The sequence below is a fragment of the Lytechinus variegatus genome, chromosome 18 (assembly GCF_018143015.1).
Source record: "Lytechinus variegatus isolate NC3 chromosome 18, Lvar_3.0, whole genome shotgun sequence".
Classification (NCBI taxonomy): Eukaryota; Metazoa; Echinodermata; class Echinoidea; order Temnopleuroida; family Toxopneustidae; genus Lytechinus; species Lytechinus variegatus.
Window position 1 is genome coordinate 8,081,310 of NC_054757.1, and position 23,038 is coordinate 8,104,347.

General features: G+C 37.3%; 1 protein-coding gene across 2 annotated transcripts; it reads left to right on the plus strand.

The window, feature by feature from the left end:
* Positions 1-255: 255 nt before the first annotated feature.
* Positions 256-17,885, plus strand: LOC121431887 (S-crystallin SL11-like). 2 transcript variants are annotated; one of them, XM_041629668.1, is made up of 5 exons: positions 256-551; positions 12,183-12,275; positions 12,871-12,989; positions 14,498-14,602; positions 16,315-17,885. In XM_041629668.1, exons 1-5 carry the CDS (start codon positions 413-415, stop codon positions 16,477-16,479), a joined length of 621 nt encoding a protein of 206 aa, XP_041485602.1. In that variant the 5' UTR covers positions 256-412; the 3' UTR covers positions 16,480-17,885. The 2 variants fall into 2 exon arrangements, with proteins under 2 accessions (XP_041485602.1, XP_041485600.1); XM_041629666.1 differs by lacking the exon at positions 256-551 and adding an exon at positions 6,611-6,851.
* The last annotated feature ends 5,153 nt before the right edge of the window (positions 17,886-23,038 follow it).

Here is a 23,038-nt window from a genome sequence, read left to right on the forward strand (position 1 = left end):
TCTGTCTGTCTGTCTGCCTGCCTGTCTGTCTGTCTGTCTATCTATCTATCTATCTACAACTCTCGATCTGCCCCGGGGATCTGCCCCAGGCCCCACACAGGGGTGCGCCCAAATAAAAGGTCACGCCCATCGCGCTGGGTCACGTGTTCACCATCAGCTGTCCCAGGTCAGTGCTTGCGCAGCCCCAATCGATCCTGCTTAGCCGCCGTACCCGCCCCGGAGAGCAGCCCGTGACGGACCGTATACTAGTAGCCGATCGATCCGATCGAGCCCGGCTTAACCCAAACCGCATGGAGTGCTAGTGCAGACCGAAGCGGGGTTGTCGATCACGATCAGGTGCAGTTTCCCAGGTTATTTTCTCTTTTGCCATCATCTTTCACTTTGAATTCACTTGTGAGACAGCTAGTTGACAATGCCTTCCTACAAGCTAAGTTACTTCAATGTCCGTTATTGCCCGGAAATCACCAGATTGCTGTTTGTTTCTTCTGGAATCGAATTTGAAGACAACCGACTTGAGGGAGATGAATTTGGCCAGCTGAAAGCAAGTGGCAGTAAGTTGACCTTTACTTTTACTGTTGAAATGAAAATGCAGGGGTTCTTTCAATACCTGTTTTCTCTAATTAGGGCTTACTAAGATCATTGAAACTGACAGGGGAAACCCAACTATTGTTAATTCAAATCAAAGTTGTTCAAAAATATTAATAATCAGATCTGGACTGGAGTGGAGATGTGCACACCAAGTTCCAAAGAATGCATATATAGCATTTCTATTTAATCGAATGCATGATAACGATTGATGAGTACGAACTATTTGATCCACTGCAGGTAACACCTAGCCTAGAGGACTCCGGGACCAAGGTCCTTTTTTATCACGGAGTCCTCGCTCTAGGCTAAATAGCTAGCAGCCATCTGTTTCGAGGAGTTTTTTTAACATTTTAATTTTTTAAAAATTAATTCTCCTTGTCCACAGACGACGGCTTGCGATCGTGCAGCCATCATTAGGGGTTACCAATGCAAAATCCCCCAGACTGGGCTCATTGATTTTCGTCTTTATTTCATGAAAATATATAAAAAGAACTGGACCAAAATAAGATTATTCCATTTTGGCCTGAAATGCACCAAAATGGAAAAAAGAACACTTTATAGGAAAATAAAAACTGACTTACTTCGGCTCTCACGCATCTTCCCACTTCCCTGGTTTATCCGAACTTAATACATAAACATATACCATTGAGTGCAGATCAAGTTAGAACTTCGGTCTCTGTAATTGGTGAGTGGAGCCAATTACGGAGTTCAGCGGAACAACCAATAAAACAAGCTTTTGGTCTAATCCAACATGCACCTCAGCACAAAACTACATTGAATTTTTAAAATAACCTTTTTAAAAAAAAAACGAATGAAATTGGGTGGATACATTTTTTATTTCCACCAGAATGCCTCACGAAATCATGCTCAAAATTACAGTTTTTGAGCACTGGCAAAAAAAAACAATAGTCAAGATTTTAATGAAAAACATATACATGAATGGTATTATTTTTTGTTACAAAAGTGGTATTTCAAAGACTGTTTTGAGTGTGAGTAATGGATGAATGATGCTATAGACATAACAGTAGCGAGTAGCCAACATTAGAATCGGCTTACATGCATCAGGATTGTGCCATGTGGCACTCGTTTCCAAAGGGACATCTATTTGGATAGTGACTTCATTCTGAATGAGCAAACACTGATAGATAAACAAATGATTTCCAAGAAGGATTTATCATTGAATAAGAGATGAAAGGTCAAATAGGATGCAGGTCTTGGCATTTTTGGGGTCCCCTGTTGTACAATATTTACAATGTAGGCCTTGCATATACATTTTGCATGGACATGAATTCCAGTGGAGCATCACTTTAAAGCTAGTACATGCTTTGAACAGTGCCAGCTTGAGACACAAACTACTCATCTTGTGTTCCTGGGTGCCCGTTTCTGAACACCAGGACAAGTTAGTCACCTTTATTCACCAACCACAGAGTTAGCTCCAAAATCTTTACGAAAGGTTTTCAAACTAGAATCCCTTGGTATCAACACTATCGGCAGAAAGAGTACGGTACCATTAGATGAGATGTAGCCTACAGTGTAAGTAACAAAGTAACATAATTTTCCAAAAACAAAATTATGATAAAACTGCAATTATTGTAATGAATTGGGAAATACATCTCATGAAAATAATAGCAGAGACAAAATATGCATCATACATACTTAGGCCTATGCCAATGTCCATGAAGACTGGAGCATTCTATTGCTGAAAAAATGAAATTAAATGAACAATTCATTTCATGACTCCAAAATCGCATGTGGACCGTGAGATGGGCACCCCACAGTCCCCCAGGATAGTTTTTGGAAATAAACCATATCAAGGTTCCCTTTGTAAAATGATATGCTTTTTTTTATTCCAAACAACATCAAAATATAGAGTAACATAAATTGTTTAAAACCTTTTGATACCGAAACATGATTTGACAAATTCTATGCATACAGTAGAAATTTTCAAAATGTTCAGAAGGGTCTGAAAACAAAGACTACAAGTTCATGTTCATTTATGGATGGCCTGACGTGGCAGAATATATATCAATTGATTCAATTATTTTACTATTTCAAAATGAATGGTTTTTGTGGCACTTTACTGACAGTTTTTTTAAAGATTATGTGGATTACAATTATTGATGTATACCAGTGTTTTACAATGTAATTTAAACTTCTAGGATTAATTACGCCATGTTATAATTTTCAAATTTCTAGGAGATTTTGCATGTCATAGTCTACCCACATTCAGGGGCCTGTTGCATAAAACTTTTTACCTGAGAAAACTCTGGTAAAAACTGAAAACTAAGGTTAGTCTGATTTCTGCCATTGACTTTAACACAGGGCAAAAACTGGTAAAAAACAACCCAAGTTTTCTCAGGTAAAAGGTTTTTTATGCAACGGGCCCCAGATGTCACTCCGTTATAACGATAGAAGCTATGACAAGGTTGGAGATGTCATAAATAGTAAGTCGGGTTGTTGTCCTTGATCTTGACAAAAAGGGCTTTGTTAGTACGGTTAGCAGTCTTAGTCAAGAAGTTATAGTAGACTTACATGTGTAAAGGTGTTGAGAAACGGGCTCCTGGATCCTTACCCTAGATGCAACATTTTGATACGTAATCTTGTAATAAATATTTTGGAATAATTTTTCTCTAAACTGCAGCATTTCTTTGGAGAGAATTGAAATATATACATAGTGTATACCCGTACTTCCAAAATTCCAACATTCCTTAGTTTTCAATAAAAGTCAAATTCACATTAAATGAATGTTCAACCAAAATTCACTGTACATATTTCTGACTGTCTTGTGAAAGAGAACTTATGGCTTGGTTAGACATACAGTATGTCACAAAAAATATTGATTTGCGAACAATTTATGCAAAGCCAGAGGTATTTTTGAAAGTTAAACCAGTGAGAACTCCACACATATTCTGCCCATCTAGACAATCATACATGCATCATTTATATGTAATGTGACTTGATATACAGTGCGTCCCAGAAAAAAGGAAGCCGAGATTCATTTTAAATTTTTGCCATCATGATCATGTATCTGCCTCATAAAATGTTGTATGTACATGAATAGAAAGATATACCTTCTTTCATTTGAAACCCATCCCAACAATGCATGCATGACTTGGTTAAAACAATGAAAATGGGAGGTATCAAATTTCCATTTGCACAAGCAAATTATGATTTTGAATGAGTTTTGCTGGTTTTTACTGCTATTTGGAAAACAAATTTTACAACTTGAATATCCATCTTTTCCTCTTCAAAATGAGACCTAATGCGTAAAATATGAATGATGAATGGTCAAGAAAATCCTGTAGTCTGCCGCTTTGTTGGGAATGTTCGTTTTTCAATGATCCGCCAAACAGGTAGAAGTCAAGCATGTAATTTTTTATTGGCAATCCGTCAATCATATTTTTTGCACGAGGTCTCAAATGAAAGATGAAAAAATGAATAAGAAAATTATGAACTTTGTTTTCCGAATACTTAGCATGGAAAGCCAGCAAAAACTCACTCAAATTTGTTTTTTGCTCGCGCAAACTATGGAAATTTGCTAGCACCACTTTCAATTGTTCTAGCTCAGTCATTCGTGCATGACATTGAGATGGGCTTCAAATGAAAGAGGGAAAAATTCATCAAAAAGCTGTGTGCACCTGAATCGGTAGCCTAGCTTAGCTGGGTAATAATAATAGCAGGGCCCACTGGGAGAACAGTTTTCGGAACTGAAGTGGCTACCCTGGGTAAATATGCCATTATAATGCATCTTTTAATTGATGTACATCTTATAAAGCAACTTAGTTGTAATTATTGGAGCATATAATGCACAAATAAAGCATTATCACTCCATGTATGTATGTTGGAACATTAAGGGTGTGTTCAATGTCCATTTTTTAAATTAAAATGGCAACATGAATCATGATTGAAAACTTGATTACATTCTACAAAACACGGAACGCTAACACGATCAGCAGGGCACTGTTCACTGTTGAAATTATAAAACTGATTATTTGTTGATCATCTTTCGTTTAACCTGTCTTAAGAAATGTCAATTCTGGCAGATGCTTGTGTAGGATTCCAATGCGAGAGCAAATTTGATTTTTAAAGACGTTTCAAAATCTATTACAAGTGTTCAATGCTGAAGGACGTAGAATCAGGAGCTAATCGTGTTTAGAAATGCATCTTTTGCGGCGTTTTCAAATTTCCCTCCAAATCATGATTTGAAAGATGTTTACTTTTACGACCTTGAATGGAGTACATTGAACACACCCTTTGTTTCTCATTTTATCAGTGTTTGTGTAATCACGTTTTCAATCATGATTCATGTTGCCATGTAAATTTGGAAACCTACCTTGAACAGTGAACACACCCTAAGTTTCATTGCATGAAATGAAAAATTCACATAAAAAAGTTAACAAGTACTGTTGATTTTAAAATCAGAAATGTGGGAAGGAGGTACTTTTTTTTACATTCTCTTGCATTTATGAATTTTCAAATTGAGTTTTACATTTTAAATGTATGGAGAAGATTATTTTCTCCAGAAAATTTGTATTTGACCACCAGGCCAAATATTGGCCTTTCCCCTCTCCACTCTGAATGATAGTTAAAGGCTCTCTTCTGTAGTTGGTTGAGATAACATCTGGTGTTCACTTTTTTATTTATTTGTTTTTATTGTCCATAGTGCATGGGAATGTGGCATGGTCTCACATGATAAAAATATGAAATGCAATACATCATAAAACGTGAATAACTAAAATATTTTCAACATTAAATGCTTTGGTTTGTCATTTACATGTAAAGCTGCTGCAGGAAATGAAAAAAAAATGTTCAAAAGAAGGCAATTTATTAGACTGATTAATGGTGATTGATAAGCCAGTTCACAGATACAGACTCTTGGGCAAGTTTCCACAATTGACATTTCCTCTTTTCCATTATGATAGGCAAATTTCAAAGCAAGATACTATGTAAGCTTGCCTTGCATTGCAGGATGCACACATTGCATAGACCAGGTGATGAGAATAGCAAATCAGTGACTTTATGAAGGTATTTGGCGCATTTCTTCTTTAAATGCATTGGCGTATTGCCGTACATGCACTGTCACTGTTTATTTATTCATTCATTTATTCATTCATTCATTCATTCACTCACTCACTCATTTATTTATTCTTATTTTACCAGGGTGACTCTGTCACAATAACAAAAATACATTAGAAAACAATTACAGAACATGCACATGAAACTTATTGTCAACTACATATAGTTCAGTGGAGTGGAATCAGCAACCACATGGTGTTGGGCACGTGAAATTGTTTATTGGTATACTAACATTGGTTAGAAATATAGCTACATGTATGTAAGATATATTTTATTGTAGGTGAGATAGTCATTTAATTTTACTATTTAAAGGAATTTTATGAGGGATGTTAACTAGTTTTGGGTCACTTTCCAGAATCTTGCAGAAAATGTGTATTTGGAAGGTGCCAGCCTTACATCATGTGGTAAACAATTCTGCTCCACTGCACCGACATTGGAAAAAGCTTGCTTGCCAGAATTTGTCCTTGCTTTTGGTATCAAAAATTCATCAGTTATTGCAGCTCTGGTTCTGTAACCATGAATAGAATTCACTTTGTCAAATAAATTGGTCAGGTATTTTGGTGCCTGTCCATTTATAGCTTTGTATACCAGCTTTACATCTTTGCAACGTCAGTTGCTCCTGGACTCATTAATGCTTTCCAGTGGATCTACTGAAAAAACACATTAAAAAAATATGAATAATCAGTACATTTAAGTTGGTGCTTATCTCGTAGAACATTATCCCATGAGAGTACAAATGACCTATAGAATGGAACTAGGAACTGGCTTATAATCCAAATCATAAAAAAATAGCCTTTTGGCTTGAATAAACAACTACAGTATAAGCACAATTATTTCATATTCCTCATTGGGTTTACAATTGGGGTACAGATGACCTTTATCCCCCACGATACAAGGTATTTGTTTATTGTAAAGCAAATGCACCTGTAGACTTGGAACCACTTAAGCTGTGCACATTTGTGATCATAGGAGAATGGCACATGTAAGCGTATGTGTTTGAATCAAGGAACATCAATACTTTTATAGTTGAGATCAATTTCTGACCATGCCATCATATAAGCTCACATACTTTGACTGCCGCTACATGTTCGAAATGGTGCGGTTGATGTTTGCGGCTACTGATACCGAATTTGAGGAAGATCGGCTGGATATGGAGTACAAGCAGTTTAAGGAATTGAAAAGTACTGGCAGTAAGTTTGAAACGGAATGTATCTTGCTTGCTTTTGACTGTGACTTCAGACAATGAATGTCCGAAGTCTGGAGATCATTCTTATTTCTGGGATCTTGCATCAGTATCATCACTATAAACAAATATATCAGGCTTTGAGAAAGTATAGTGGAATTATTTATCCGAGGTTGGTCTGGCAATTACTATTTTTCCCGAGGGGAAATATAGTAGTTTTGCCAGTCCAACCGAGGATTAGTTATTTCCACTATGCTTTTGAATGAAACGCCTGATATATTTGTTTTATATCCTACTTTTAATAATTTATAACCATAATCTATGCACTGAGCTTGCAAAGTCTGGTTACTTGTGTTGAATTACCTACTTTTCTCTGAGCCACCGCGCTCAGCGGAATGCAGATTAGTGCCTGCACCGACGCATTACGGGACTTGCCTGAGAGATCGGATCAATCGTAACTTATTGTACAACAGGGCCCAGGGGCACATTTTATAAAATTGCTAGCATGGCATTTAAACATGACTCAGCAGCCAGTCGCAAGATGGTATTACCATGGTAGTTGTCATAATGGTAATGTTACAGTAGTCATAAAAGTATGCAAATAGCGAATAGGCATGAGTGCAATGGTGCATGATTTTGCATGAGGTGAAAGAAAGATATAATGCTTTATATGACACCTACATGTAGATGTGATTTGATTGGTTGTTTGGTATCGTTCATTCAGCCCATTTTGCAGTGACGTCATGTCATCAACCGTGCAATTTTAGATCCATTCATCGTGCAATTTTGGATCCATTGCACGCGCTCACCTATGAGCAGCAGGCACCAGCAGTGCGCATGTTGTAATGACGTAACAATCAACAGACCTATTCGCATTGCATGAGCATGTTTTGCATCGAAATTCATAAATTTCATTGAAAGAAAAAAAATCAATTTTTAGGTGTCATATAAACCAAATAATGAATGTTTTTCATTTGTGCAATGGACAGAATACTTCATGAGGTGAAAGATGAAATAATGATCCATTTAACTCGGCTACATGTACGCCTCGTTGAATGGATCATTTCATCTTTCACCTCATGAAGTATTCTGTCCATTGCACTCATGAAAATTGAGTTTCTTTCTTTCACCGAATGCGAAATCTCGCACCATTGCACGAATAAGAATATTCGCTCTTTGTGTTGTACAACGCCTCAGAGTTTAGCGAATTGAGCGAGTATTTCCCTGAAGTAATCTATGAAAAGGGGGCAAAAATATTGAAAGCGAAAGGTAAAATCTCACAAGGGCACATGACCTCGGGCAGCGATGCGCATTTAGCCCGCAGGCTATACACGTATTCCACCTTCATTTTTAATGAGTGCAATGAATTGAATCTTCTTGTGACGTCACCTCCTAAAGCCGTGCAACGGTACATTATGGATGGTACGTCGTGTGTGCAACAGTACCAATGTTTGACATTCAGCCTCCCATTCGATCACGTACAACAAGCTAAGTAGGCGTTGTACAATTTACGTCTTGCCTCATTCAGTTTCTTCATATGGCTTCTTGGCTAGAGTCTTCACATCATCTATTGGCCTGTTTGTTGAAGTCGAGTTTAAAGAGAAATGCCAGTAGTTGCAGTAAACACTGATTTCATGAGAAAGTCTGTAAAACCAGGCTTAATTGTCAGTATATCATCGAGGATCTAGATCTGGTAAAGTTACATAAACTGAACTTTGTGAAATCTTGAAATCTACGCTGAAAATTGTTCACACTGAAGATCACCAACACAGATAGGCACACGTGGGACAGCGTATTATTATTGCTGGAATAAAGACCGACGGAAGTGACCGAATCCGCGCTTATTTTGCTTATTTCTCAGCAATTACACAATTTCTTCCAGAATCCTTTGGCACATATTTTTTATTCATACAAACACACACTTGGGTGGTCATCATATTAGATTCTGTAAAAAGTCATTTTGAGATCGTTACCAATACTGGAATTTATCTTTAATTAAGGCTGTGGTCTATTAAACTTAGTGTTAAAATTATGGAAAGCCAAAATTACAAAATTGCATGTGGTCATTTTCAAACAAAAGTGGACATGGGGGTGAAAATTAAAACTTGCTAGAAATCATTAGGCTTCAATGTTTTTTGAAACTAGACATCTTAAAGTATATTTTTCCATTTCATTTACATAAAATTATTAATTATGTCTTGAGATACAGTGAATTTAATGCAAGGGAAATTAAATGTTACAAAATGTTGATTTTTGCATTAAAATTCACATATTGCCTATCACAATATAAAATTTGTATTAGAAGCACTGTTCAAGCACATTTGTTGGCAAGATACAAGCTGTGTATTGTATCTAACTCATAAAAAGCAAAAAAATATTCTGTGAAGTGTTTTTCTGAAAAAAATTGGGTTTCAAAGTTTTCAAAACTGGTTGTCGTGTCACTCACGTTTTAAATGCAAAAAGTTTTCTAGAGCTGTGTATTCTGAAAATTAATTTGTCCCAGTACTGGAGCAAATACAGTTTATCTGTACCTTATTGTATATAAAGTAACTTGGTCCAATATGTTAAGGTAAAGCTAAAATTAACTGTCAAAGTTGTGTCGTGTCACTCACAATGTCGTGTCACTCACGAAATGTCGTGTCACTCACGGTATTATATTGTGTATAAAAAAGGACATCAAGTAATTTTTGAAGCGTTTTACCAGGGATACAGTCAAAATGTTGTTCCTGACATCATTTAGGCCTATTTTAGGCTAATAATTTCCTCCATTTTCCTAATTTTACTCCTTTTTATGGAAATATTGAATTTGACATTGAGTTCATCTATTTTCTCTCCTCTCCGTGGTTGCCTTGGTTTAAAAAATCCTGACAATTTTCCATTGGCGTGAAGACTCAGATCCTAATTCATATTTTGGTGAATGTACTGTGATTAAGAATATAACAACATAATCAGTCAACACAAAATTATGAATGTATCAAGAGAAAAACCACTATACTTAAGCAATGGACATATTTACAATGCATAAAGGGTTGGTGATGGTTCAAGTCATACCTAGGTATTACTCAAACATTCTCTGTCTCCATTTACAGAAATAAGCAGAAAGTTCACCTTTCTTTTGAGTAATGTTATTTCTTTGTTATAATACTCAGCTAGAAAAGTCACGGATCCTTTTTTGAAATTTGCAGAAATTTTAGTGGTAAAGTAGTGTACATGAGATATAAGAGATCACCATGAACACCAAACATTTTTTCAAATTCGGAAAAGAAAATACTTTTCTTTTCCTTCTGATTGATTAAATCAACCTTTTCATTTGCCATAAAGCTTGTATTCCAGGACATGAAATAAACAAATTTGCAAGAAAACAAACATTTTGGATATTGCTTGAAGCAGCTACATGCCAAGTTCAAAATCATTATTTGTTCGGCCACCATTCATACCGCTAGTGATTAACTACATGTAGGGTCTGAACTCTGAACAGCAAACTACCGTAAGTGGGCCGATGTGTGTTCAGAGCAGATTTGCATTTACACATATTCATTACAACAAAATGATGCATGTTCATGTAGGTCCCAACAAGTCCCAACCGAGACCGCATTTTGATTTCAGCAACTTTGGATGGGTTGCCATGTACCAGTAGATAATTTTTTTTTTTTTTGGTGGGGGGAACCCTGATAAGAACAGAGCTGGACCTCCAGGGGAAAAAGCTATTGAGGTATAAAGGGAGCCTGGTTGGGATGCTGAATTGGATTTTAGTGTGACATCCAAGGGCTTAGAAAAGGAAAAGCTAATGACTTGTAGTTGTTATGTAATAGTAGCAGACTGCAAGAATCAGGTACTGACTGCGTCTTTCACCTTGTGGCTTTCCCTGGATTCCCATGGTATGGTATATGATCAAATAATTAGCAATGAAAAGGCGCTTACAAATTCCAGCAAAAAGCATAGCTCTGAATTTTGGTACAGTGCCTACATGTACTGACTTGGGAGGGTCCACATACAAGCAGTGTTCAGGAGAAAACCTATGCTTGTTGAGTTGAATTTCCAATTTTCTCAAGGCGATTTGCTGATAGTCCATCAGAAGTGTGCAGCAACGTGATTGTGGTTTGGTACCAAAAAAGACATTTAAACTGCCATGTCCTATTTGGACAATGCCTATAAAAATATTAAAGGAGAATAATATTGTAATCCAATATTTCAAGAAAAGGGAGTCATACATGACATCATTGGCTACCAGACCATGCCAGATGATGAGTGACTATTGAGAATACCTTTCTTACAAGGAAAAATTATTCCATCCGTTGTGGATGCTGAATTGTATAAACCTGTATAAAACTTTCATATACAGATAGGGAGAAAGAGTTAAAGTTTTGAATGATATCAGGCCACAAAAAGAATGTTCGAGTTGATGTCAATGCCAAGACCTCATAACACCTCCTTCAAGTGCCCCCACCTCTAAAGAGGAGAGTGGTAGAAGCCCTAGTGTGACAATGTGGTATGGTATAGGGAATGTGAGTTGATGGGCAAATATGACCATAAACCAAGAATAAAACATCAGGATGACATATTATGAACTTAAAAGAAAGCAGTTATTATGTAATTAAGATTGTTTTTTGGTTAATGGTATTTTACTCTTCTACATCATGCAAAAAATACTTTCAATGTTGAGATAAATGTTGTACTTTTGCACTTGTCGTGTCACTCACGTTTTGGATGTCGTGTCACTCACGGTATATAGGAGGGTACCATTTTCCATAGAGAAGGTTTGATTGATTTTGACTATATGTGTTAGATAGGTACACTATTTATGTCCATTTACTGGTACTCACAGTACTCCATGACAACTACTTGGGCACGAATCCAACCATATGTGTTAGTGGTCAGAAACCCATGTCCAAAATTTGTCGTGTCACTCACGCACCGTTTTTTAATCATATCTACTAAACGAATTGTTGAATTCAAATCAAACTTGTAGTGGCCCATGCCAGTCCTACATTGTATATAATATAGTAGTCATGATTGATTCATAACCTTTAAGTTTGAAGATATGAGCCCTTAAACCTCTCCGATTGTCGTGTCACTCACGTTTGAAAATGACCATGTACATCTATGTTTGGATCTTACCTCCTGTTCAAATGATGAAGAGAACTATTTCAGTAATTATTCCCAGTCTTTTATCAATGATTTGGTTGTCAAATGAGCTGACAAATTGAACTTGTACCAGAGATTCCTGTCAGTCTGGTCACAATAGTAAACCACAGGAATATGGGCCATTGAGGTAATATCATTGAATTCCAATATTCACATATATTTAAAAAAATGTTTTTCTGTTTTTTTATTTCAGAGTTGCCTCTTGGTCAAGTGCCAATCCTTGAAGTTGATGGTCGTCTGATGATCCAGAGTCGAGCTATCCAGAGATATGTGGCAAGGGAAGTTGGTAAGTGATCTCTTTCCTTCGTCTTCCATCTCTTCTCTTCTCAGGAGGCGCAGTAGCTCAGTCGGTAGAGCGGGGATTCGTATTCCTTGACCCGGGTTCGATTCCCACTTGGTGCGCTAGTGCCCTTTGGTAAGGGCACTAGCGGAGAGGACCTAAAACCCCTGGTCCTCTGGTTGCTTGCTTACAAGCATTCATGCTTTCTTAGCAATCAGGTAAAAAAATATCTCCACCTCCAACTGACCCGAAATTGTAATTTTGGTTGGAGTATTTGAGTCCGTCAATTTCTTATGAAGACTAACAGTGCAATGCTCACATAAAATAAGATAAACATTGTACACATACATTTGAAATTATCTTCTTTTGAAGTAATTGATAGTTCATTGGTTAAGACAAAGTATGTGAAGGGAGATTTGATGTAATTCCAGCTTGAGATTGCATCCTCTAACCAACCTTATTGCAGTGTACATAAATATGGATCATGATTCAACTATTGTAACCCTTATGTCGGATAAAAATGAAGGAAGTTCAACCTTTTCAACTCGCATCCTAAACATGTTCCTAGATTGTTGGTAGTTTTGTGTTTTTTGGTTCATAGGCATGTATGGCAGTAACAACCTGGAATGTTCAATCATTGATGAAGTGACGGAAACTTTTGATGAGCTCCTTGCCGATGCTGCACCATGGCTGTATCGAGAGAAGGACCCAGAGAAGAAGGTACGACCAAAGTCTTAACCCCTTGACTGTTAAATCCTGTATTTTCCATAGGCTTTTTATAGGGACCTACCAGTTCTAGTAGACAATGGGGTTGAAGAGTTATTACAGTCACTCTCATAGGGCATTGCAAGAAAGTTGCAATCATTTACAAGTCAATTTTAGGTCTTAAAAATCAATCACAAGTCTTTCAATTAATTGAAAATTTGCAATTGATTGCTTGGCCCTGTCTTACAAAGAGTTATGATTTATCCAATCAACCTCAAAGTATATGGAAATCCATCATTGTCAAATTTTTTCTTTAGGAAAATTGTACAATGTCCTTTGAAAATGAAGAGAAGCATACTGAATTTTCAAGAAAATAGTGAATGTATGAATGTACGTCATTTCTAAAAAATATTTTGAACAATGTATTTAAGATGTTGACATTGCTGGCTTTCCATAGTTTTGGTTGAATGGATCAGTCATAACATTTACTTGCTTTAGTGAAAATTGACCTAATTTGTAACTGATTGCAGATATTTTCCTGCAACACCCCCTTGGTAGTTTCTGTTTAAAAGACTAAAGAAACTAACTTCTTGTAACCACTCTGTGACCATCCTTTGCAAGTTTGGTAAATAACAGTGGTACTGATAACACCTTCCTTCATGAGTGGTGTGAATGTCTTAGTATGATTATTATCATTATTAGTTTGTACCTGAGAGGCAAAAAGTTAACTGGATCACTAATATGCTTTTCACACTGTACTTTTTGTCCTAAATTGGTGCGGCTAAGGGGGGTCTTAGCCCCACCAATTTCCCGGGGTTAAGCTTAGCCCACTTCGTTTTCACACTACGTTTTAGCAAAGTGGGCTAGCACGGTAAATAGTACGGTACTATCTGGCCCTGCAAAAAAGCAGGGTTAGCCGGCTTATTGTGGTGCTAGCACCACAATTGTGGTGCTAAGAGATGCAGTGTGAAAACGAAACAGGGCTAAGGAAAGTGGGGCTAAGCATTAGCCAATCACAGAAGTCGAATTGCACGTTAATCACGCTCTGTGTGGTAAAACCATCAGTATTCATGAGCTGAGGGATAGTCCGGGGTTAAGGCATTAACCACGGTTGAGCAGATAGTATGGGGTTAAGAAAGACAGTGTGAATCGAAAAAAGATAGTATGGGGTTAAGGAAGACAGTGTGAATCGAAAAAAAAGATAGTATGGGGTTAAGGATAGTCCGGGTTAAGGATAGTATGGGGTTAAGGATAGTCCGGGGTTAAGGATAGTATGGGGTTAAGGAAATGCAGTGTGAAAAGCATATATGACCCACAGGTCTCTCCCGATGTATCTGATTGGGGGGGGGGGGCGGTTGCACAGGTCACCTCTTGCTATAATCAAAATTGGTAATAATATGTGAATAACATGTATCTGGTTATCATTGGTCTGTGATACCACTTTCAATCATAAGTTGGATAGCATCCGAAAAGCCCATAGTAATATGAACTGTACACCCGTTTTAAAATTTTTATTCTGAAAGGCTCAACTCGAAAAGGAATACTTGGAGGAGAAGGGACCCCGAAGACTCAACTACCTTGAGAAGAAACTTGAGTCCAGCGGAACAGGATTTTTTGTTGGATCAAAGGTAAGGTCTCTGTTGCTCTGGGGAATTCTGGGAAGGGCAAGGGGAAGGGATGGGCAATTAGGTTTTTTTTTATTGTCTTTTTGTGAGTTCGTTTTATCTTCTGTTCATGTTGTAGTGGTGTTTTTTATGTCATACATTCGGTCATGTAAATACATTAAAATGTCATGATTTTTGAGTTGCGCTATACCCCGGCAATGCTGCCAGGACGACCGTGGACCGACATGAAATACCATACCCCTTTTCGGTTTGTGGATTGTCCTGTTGGCAGGACTGGGGGTACAAGTTAAATTATTCTGAGTACAGAACAATTTATTTAGGATAGTTTTTATGTGTACATACACAGTTTGAATCAATGTTCTGTTTAAAGTGTTTTTGTGACTAATAAAAACTGCAAAGATGAAAAAAAAAATTAGGTTGATGTTTGACTCAAGTATATTTGTGAATCAATTATGGCCTTATGAGTAAAAAGATATTCATATTAGCTAAAATGAAAAAAAAAATTAGCAATTTTATATCTTTCTGAATTATAAGACAGTCATTCACCAAATTTACAAGTTATCTGTCTGAATCCACCAACATCCCAAAGACGTGAGAAATGTTTCTGTAGGTCAGTAATCAATACCAGTAATAGAAATAATAGCAACATGCATATATATCAGAAATGTTTCTGTAGGTTAATAATAGTAAAAATACTGACATGCATATATATATATATACATGTATATATACAACTTATCATTGCCGGATATATCCCTATGTGCTCTTGAAGAAGACAGAAAAGCTATTAAAGAAAAGGAAGAAAATAGCTGGCAATCATCCATGTAGCACTAACTCATTCAAAATACTTTTTAAATATGTATGTTTTCAAGGTGGATTTGAGTTTGGGAGTAAAGAAGAATTCTTTACGTATGATGGAGTGGTATTCCAAAGTGAAGGGGCAACATGAGCAAAGGATCGTTCTCCCTAAAACTTGTTCTGAAAACCAGGACAATGTAAAAGATCCTTCTGAGCTGATCTAAAATTGCAAGATGATACATACTTTATCAAGCATTTTTTAAGATACTGTTTTTTGGAGCCAGTGCATAGAGACACTGATAAGTTAAGGCCACCGCACACCTTACGACCCGACTGGTTGCCGACTGGCTTGCGACTGAGTGAGGGGAGATGTGACATCACAGCTCTTGTCAGCTTTAGTGTCGCAGACTGGTCAGAGACAAGTCGCAAGGAAAATCGGAAGGATTTGACATGTCGAATCCTTATGAGTGGATCGCAAGCTCAATCCGATCTCCAGCCAATCAGATAGCCGAGTTGTATAACGCGTATTATGATAAACAACGCGCATACGCAGCAGTAAGCGCAATTTCTCAGATACTATGCCTGAAAGCAAAAATCGCATGCGTGAGTCGCAGATCGGATCGCAAGGTGTGCGGTGTCGAGGCTTATGACTGCCTTGCGATTCATCTCCCCTCACTCAGTCGCAAGCCAGTCACCGACCAGTCTGGTCGTAAGGTGTGCGGTGGCCTTTAGAGGCAGTACTTATAACACTGCATGCTAGGGTTAGGATGGTCCAGGAAATACAGCACGTGATACTCTCAAGCAACGTGTCCTGGGCGATTGGAGTATTTTGGGTACTTATGAATGCTCATCAACCAAACGGAACATACTTTGTCTTAGAAATCACTTTATTTTCTCATCCCTTCTATTCATGGCAGATGACCCTTGCTGACCTCGCTGTATTCAACATTTTGGACATCCTGAATGACAGGATGCCTGCGGTCATCGCAAACTACCCGGCCCTTTTGGCGCTCAAGGCCAAGGTCGAATCTGACGAGAAGATCGCTAAATACCTCTCAGCAAGACCAAAGACCTCCATGTAAAGTGCTAAAATACATCAAACACAACAGAGTCAGAAATCTTGGTGCGCAGAGAAGTTGTTGCAAACTTAATGACAAGGAACCACCAGCTACATTGGACAGGCCATTCTTTTCAGTATGGTGCTTTTATATTCATACATCTCTATGAAATACCTTCATGAAAATAAGTACAATCACCTGTTAAAATATCATTGCATTTAAAATGCAGTTGTCATACCCAACTTAACAGATAATACATCCAGTTTTCATGTCAAATATTTGAATACAGATATTGTAACACGACAGTGAAACAGTATGCATTGACGCTCTGTACAAAGATGAATGAGGCTTTACTGTGTAGTGTGTTTGTGATACATGTATATTTGGTTGATTCTGAAACTTAAAACATTCTATTATTCTGTACTATTATCATGTACTTTTACGTGATTTAGAACCTTTTTTTAAAAAAAATCATAGAAATTATATCTCTGAAAGAGAACTGTGTGTACTGCAAATCCTTACCTCTTTGCTTTCAAAGCAATAAGATGATTTTCTCAAAGAAAAATGACAGTTCTATTTTTAAAGGTTTACCAAATGAATTTGTTTGTTTACCACTGTTATTAATTGCATATTTTTTATGATACAATTGTGTTATAAGGAACATTTTAGATAATTTAGTCTGATTATTAAAAGTTGTTTGGTATATCACTTTGTGTGATATTGACATTTGAGTGATTGATTCATATTACTGTCATCATCAAGTCCATAGAAAAAGGGACCATTTTCATTTAGCAGCTATGCTGCGTGCAGCTGACCCTTTATTAATTTTTTCTTATGGAAATAAGAGGGTTGTGAACGGAAGAAGAGAACCAAGATGGGATACATCATGTAAAATAAGACCAAAATTGGCTAGAAATTTTGTGAAAACTTCAATTTGAATCTGAAAAGTGCCTTACTGTGAAATGAGTAAATTGGATATTCTGCTGCTAGTCCTGGGTTAATATGGAGCATCTGGCAGTCCGGAAGTTTTAGAGTTGGTCTGGATCATTTATTCATAATCTCCTGCATTCAGTATGATATAGATCATTTCTGGTTAAAAATTACTCTTTGAAGCAAGGTGATTCACATGCATCATAAAAACAAATAGCTAGTATTTTGCTCTCTAGTTTTTCCTGCATTCAATGTGATATGGATCATTTGCTGTTGAAAATTACAAAGGGAAGCAATATAAATGGTAGGCATCATTAAAGTAAATAGCTTGTATTTTGCTCTCAAATTCTTATATAGTTAGCATTGTCTTTAAAATAGATATTCTCTTACATACACAAAATAAACGATCTGACTCTGAAGGTTTTCTTAACACTGCCCATTAATCAACCTTGTATATCTAAAGTATTAAACTAGCATCAGGACAATTTGATACCTCTACACTGTGTGCCAAAAAAAAAATTATATGTTATACAGAACTTGTTTGATATTATCATGCATTGATTCTCTTCTGGTGCTTGTATGCAAGCGTTGTCACGACTGTATTTTAAACGTTTTCTTTTATGTCATACATTTAAAGAAGGTGTTGATAATCTATAAGTACTGTCATCTTTTTGTGATGTAATTTTACATTTTCATGTATCTTTGCTCTTATTATTCATTGGTAAAAGAGCTTGTGTTTTGTATAATTCTGGACCTAGTTATTTTCAAGACATGTCATATGCTTGTAAGCATACTTTTCTGATGCAATCATTTTTTGTTTCAAAGAAGGAAAAAGATGGATCAGTAAAAAGAAAGAAAAGAAGGGCATATTTCATGTAAACACAATATGATTCAATATTACAAAAAAACATGAATACTTTAATATATAAAAAACAAATACAGGTTGTATAAACAGTCAAGATACATATTTGACAAAAATTGCGATAAAAGTTCAAAGTTCCAGTTACACGTATGTCTCATTGCTGTTATTGATTTGTAAAGCAGTGTGTTTTGATTTAGGACCTAGTTCTATTCAAGACATCTCATATGCTTGTAATATCACTTTTTTGATGTAATCATTTATTGTTTGAAAGAGGGACAAAATTGATCAGTACAAAGAATGAGACATAAAGAAATGAAATTTATTGAATTTTCCTGGTGCATTTTTTCCCCAGACTTCACATTTAGTTATGTTTCAAGATGTCAACGTCGAAGGTCACCTCCAGACATACGGTACTCGGTCATATCTGCTGATTGACATCCGTTCAAAGAAAAATGCAAGTGGAATGAGAGTGGAGAGACAGAGGTGAGAGAGAGAGAGAGAGAGGGGGGGGGGTTAAGTAGAGAAGAAAACAAGGATGGAGAAAAAAGGGTGAGGATCGATTTGGAGAGAAAGATGGAAGAAACAGAAGCTGAAATAACGTGAGAGTTTGATAAGATAATTTTTTTTTTTTTTTTTTTTGGGGGGGTATTTGGCATAAGGAAAGGGAAAGAAATTATACCGGAGGGGGTGGGGATGTATTGCAAGGAAGGAAGTAAGGGCGTGGTGGGTGTGAGTGTGGATAGAAGTGATATGGAGAAAGATAGATGGAGACGAATCAACAATGGGATGGAAAGGAAAGATAAAGACAAAAATCTGAGGAAGTTATCATGGGAGGGGCGTAAGAAGGAATTAAAAGAGGTCGGCACCTAAAAGAGGTAGAAACATGGGCATTTATCTGTCGTTAAGACATTTCATCTGTGCAGATTTAAAAATAAGGTCCCTGACTTTACTTGTTTAAACCTTAATGTGTAATGTGTGAACATTCTATGATCGTAATTGTCTTTGATTTCTTTGCAATTTTGTGTTGAATTCTTAATAGTTATAAAAAATAAAGCGGCATAAATAAAACAATGAGAAGGGATAAATGAGATTGAAAGAGAGTGAAAAGTATGGAAGAAACGAGAGGGAGATGTGGGGGGGGGGGCGTTGGTGAAGACCAAGGAGAAGGAGAGATACTTGACACAAGACTTGATGAAGATGATACACAACCCTCTTGTTTTCGGATCTCTTAACAAAATACAAGGAATTCAATGCCTCTATTTTGCCTGTGGTTGTTGAAATGTCAATATATTGTACGATCGTTTTACACCATCCTTCCCCTGTTGAAAAGAAATGCAAAGGGTTAGGATGCAGAATTGAAACAAATTTGAAGGCGCTGGTCGACATTTTGGAGATAAAGACATTGATAGCAAAATAATGGGAAAATAACTAAGTTTGTATCGTACACAACAACTCGTCAAAGACATGCATGTATTACAACTGGCATCAATCAAAGGCTGATTTGAGGGCCTTACACGAGATAAATTACAATCTCAATTTTCTCCTCCCTTTTAAATTATAGAGAACGGGGAACGTGTCAATTATACAGATGTCATACATATATAAACTATGGTATTCTCTGGATCTGATCAGCTTACATCAGGGACGGAGCCAGCTTCCGCCAATAGGGGAGGGTCGAAAATTTTTTTTTTCATCCCTATTTTCCCCGAGATAATATATATTTTTATGTCATTTTAACCTTAGACTGGGGCATTCTATAGAAATGTCATCATATGAAAATGATGACATATTCTCCTATCCTCTTCCTTCGCGCCAGATGAAACTTGTTGATATTTCATTTTGAAAAGGGAGGCAAGCTAGTTTTTAGGATTCATGAAAATGTTATAATCTAATAAACCTAATGAGAGCCCTAAATTTCTTGATATTAAATCATTCTTGCGATAATGTTGGAGTGGGGAACAGAAATGTCTTCAGGTAAGACTCAAAAGTTGATTGGGGTCTCCGCTCTCCTGATAAATTGGGGAAGGCTATTCCACAGCTTTGGTCTAGAGATGTAGAAGGCTCTGTCACCCCAGGTTGTGTGGCTGAGAGATTCTATCAGCAATGCTTGATCTGCTTATCTGAGACTGCGTGTTGGTCTATGCTGAGATAAGAACTGTGAAATGTAGGGTGGATGTTTATCGTTTAGCGTTTTAAATACAAGGGGCCTGTAGCATAAAACTTTTTACCTGAGAAAACTCTGGTAAAAACTGATAACTAAGGTTAGTCTGATTTCTGCCATCGACTTTAACACAGGGCAAAAACTCCGGTAAAAACAGGCTGAGTTTTCTCAGGTAAAAAGTTTTATGCAACGGGCCCAAGGACCCCAATTTTATAGGCTATTCTCTGGTTGACAGGAAGGCAATGTAGGTCACGCAGAATTGGAGTAATTGAAGGGACACAAGACGTGCGGCAATGTACTGTAGACCCTGAAGTCTGTGCAGTTGATGTTGAGTCAAACCAGTCAAAATCGAGTTGCAAATGTCCAGTCGGGTTGTTACAAAGGCATGAACAAGGAGTTCAGCAACTTTCTTAGTTACATGCTTGCGGATCCTTCCAAGATTATGGATAGAGATACAGTCAGCCTATAGTGTCTGTGATATGCTGCTCCATTGTAAGTGAGGAATCAGACACCACTCATGTTTCTCACTTGATCAGAAGCCTTGATTGAAGAGTTGCCAATATTTATTGTAACTTTGGCTCGTTGTTGACGAGATCCCACAACAAGGAATTCCATCTTGTCCTCATCCATCTTGAGATAGTTATTAGACAGCCATTCCTGGAGGTCAGCTACACAGAATTCAATGCGCTGAAGTCCTAAATTGACCTCAGTTTGAGATGAGTTGACGGTACAGTAAATATGTGTATCATCTGCATATCGATGTTACTGGGAGTCCATGCCTCTTGATGAAGTGAGATATGGGCGAAGTGTACATGCTGATGACTGCGGGCCGAGGACAGAGCCTTGAGGAACGCCATACTTCAGCGTTGATGAGTCGGATCTGGCACCGTCAACGGATACATAAGTCAGGTGCGATCGAAACCACTGTAGTGTGACTCCGCTGATTCCATATAGGTCACTAAGTCGATAGAGAAGAATAGCATGGTCGACAGTGTCGAATGCTGCTGAAAGGTCCAGTAGGACTACAAGCGATATCTTCTTTTCATCCATGCCTGAAAGTAGATTATTCTGGACTCTGAGGATTGCTGTCTAAACACTATGATTGGCACGATTGGCAGACTGGAATGTATCACGGAGAGAATCATCTGCGATGTAGGAACTCAACTGGTTGATTATGACGCGCTCCGGGTCTTGCTCAAGAAGCTGAGGTTGGAGATCGGGCGATAGTTGCTCATGTTCTCTGGATCAAGTTTTGACTTCTTCAACACTGTTGGGTGTTTCATACGCATACATTCGTAATTCCGAAGCTTCGTAATTCCGAAGGTTCGGTTATTCCGAAGGTTCGTATTTCCGAAGGTTCGTAATTCCGAAGGTTCGTCAATCCGAAAACGAAATAGGGTTCGTAATTCCGAAGGTTCGTTAATCCGAAAACGAAATAAGGTTCGTAATTCCGAAGGTTCGTTAATCCGAAAACAAAATAAGGTTCGTAATTCCGAAGGTTCGTTAATCCGAAAACGAAATAAGGTTCGTAATTCCGAAGGTTCGTTAATCCGAAAACGAAATAAGGTTCGTTAATCCGAAAACGAAATAAGGTTCGTTAATCCGAAAATTAAATACGGTTCGTATTTCCGAAAATGAAAATAATTCATTTTGGTAACAAAAACGATGTTGTCATTACAAGATTACACGATATTATGCAATGATAGTAATAACGATCGATGATACATGCGTGTGTTGGGGCCAAAGCATGTATTTCATTAAGAATATAGGCGCCCTGATCAAGCATAGGCTAATTTCGATTTTATCTGAGCAATTGCTGCCTAAGCAAATGGTTTAAAGATGCAGGGGATCAAGTGTGTTGGAAGCGTGCGAGCAACCTCTAGATAATAGGATTTGTATTGGAGGGGATGTCATTTTTAATAACAGCTTCTGCTGGTAATAAAAATAAAAATAATACTAATAATGATCCTTATGAGATGTTGAAAGCGCGAATCGCAAGCTCAAACTAGTAGACATTTCATGTAACAAGACGTGAAGTGAGCATTCGGAGCATTTTTTGTAATCGTGAGAAAGATGTGTATCTTTCTAAAGAATTAATGCGAGGGCGAGCTGTAATTTGTTTATATACTGACCTGGGGCCCGTTGCATGAAACTTCTTACCTGAGAAAACTCAGGTTGTTTTTACAGGAGTTTTTGCCCTGTGCTAAAGTCAATGGCGGAAATCAGACTAACCTTAGTTTTCATTTTTTACCAGAGTTTTCTCAGGTAAAAAGTTTTATGCAACAGGCTTCAGAAAGTAATCTTTTAAGGACTGCATTTAGTGACTCATGAATAGAATATATATCTCACGAACTAAATAATGAGAGCGCGAACCGCAAGCTTAAAATTTGTGATATTCCAACCTGAAAACTGGACATTTCATACTTCTTTTTTGTAACCAGGAATAGAATGAGTTCCTCAATACTTGATGCGAGCGAGAAACGTGAGCCAAATTTTTCTGATTTACCAACCTGAAAACTGGAAATTCTAAGCATTCTTGTAAAAAAAGATAATAATAGCTGGGAGAATAGTTTTCAGAACTGAAGTGGCTTCCCTGGGTAAATAATATCTATATCAATATCATTCTAGGC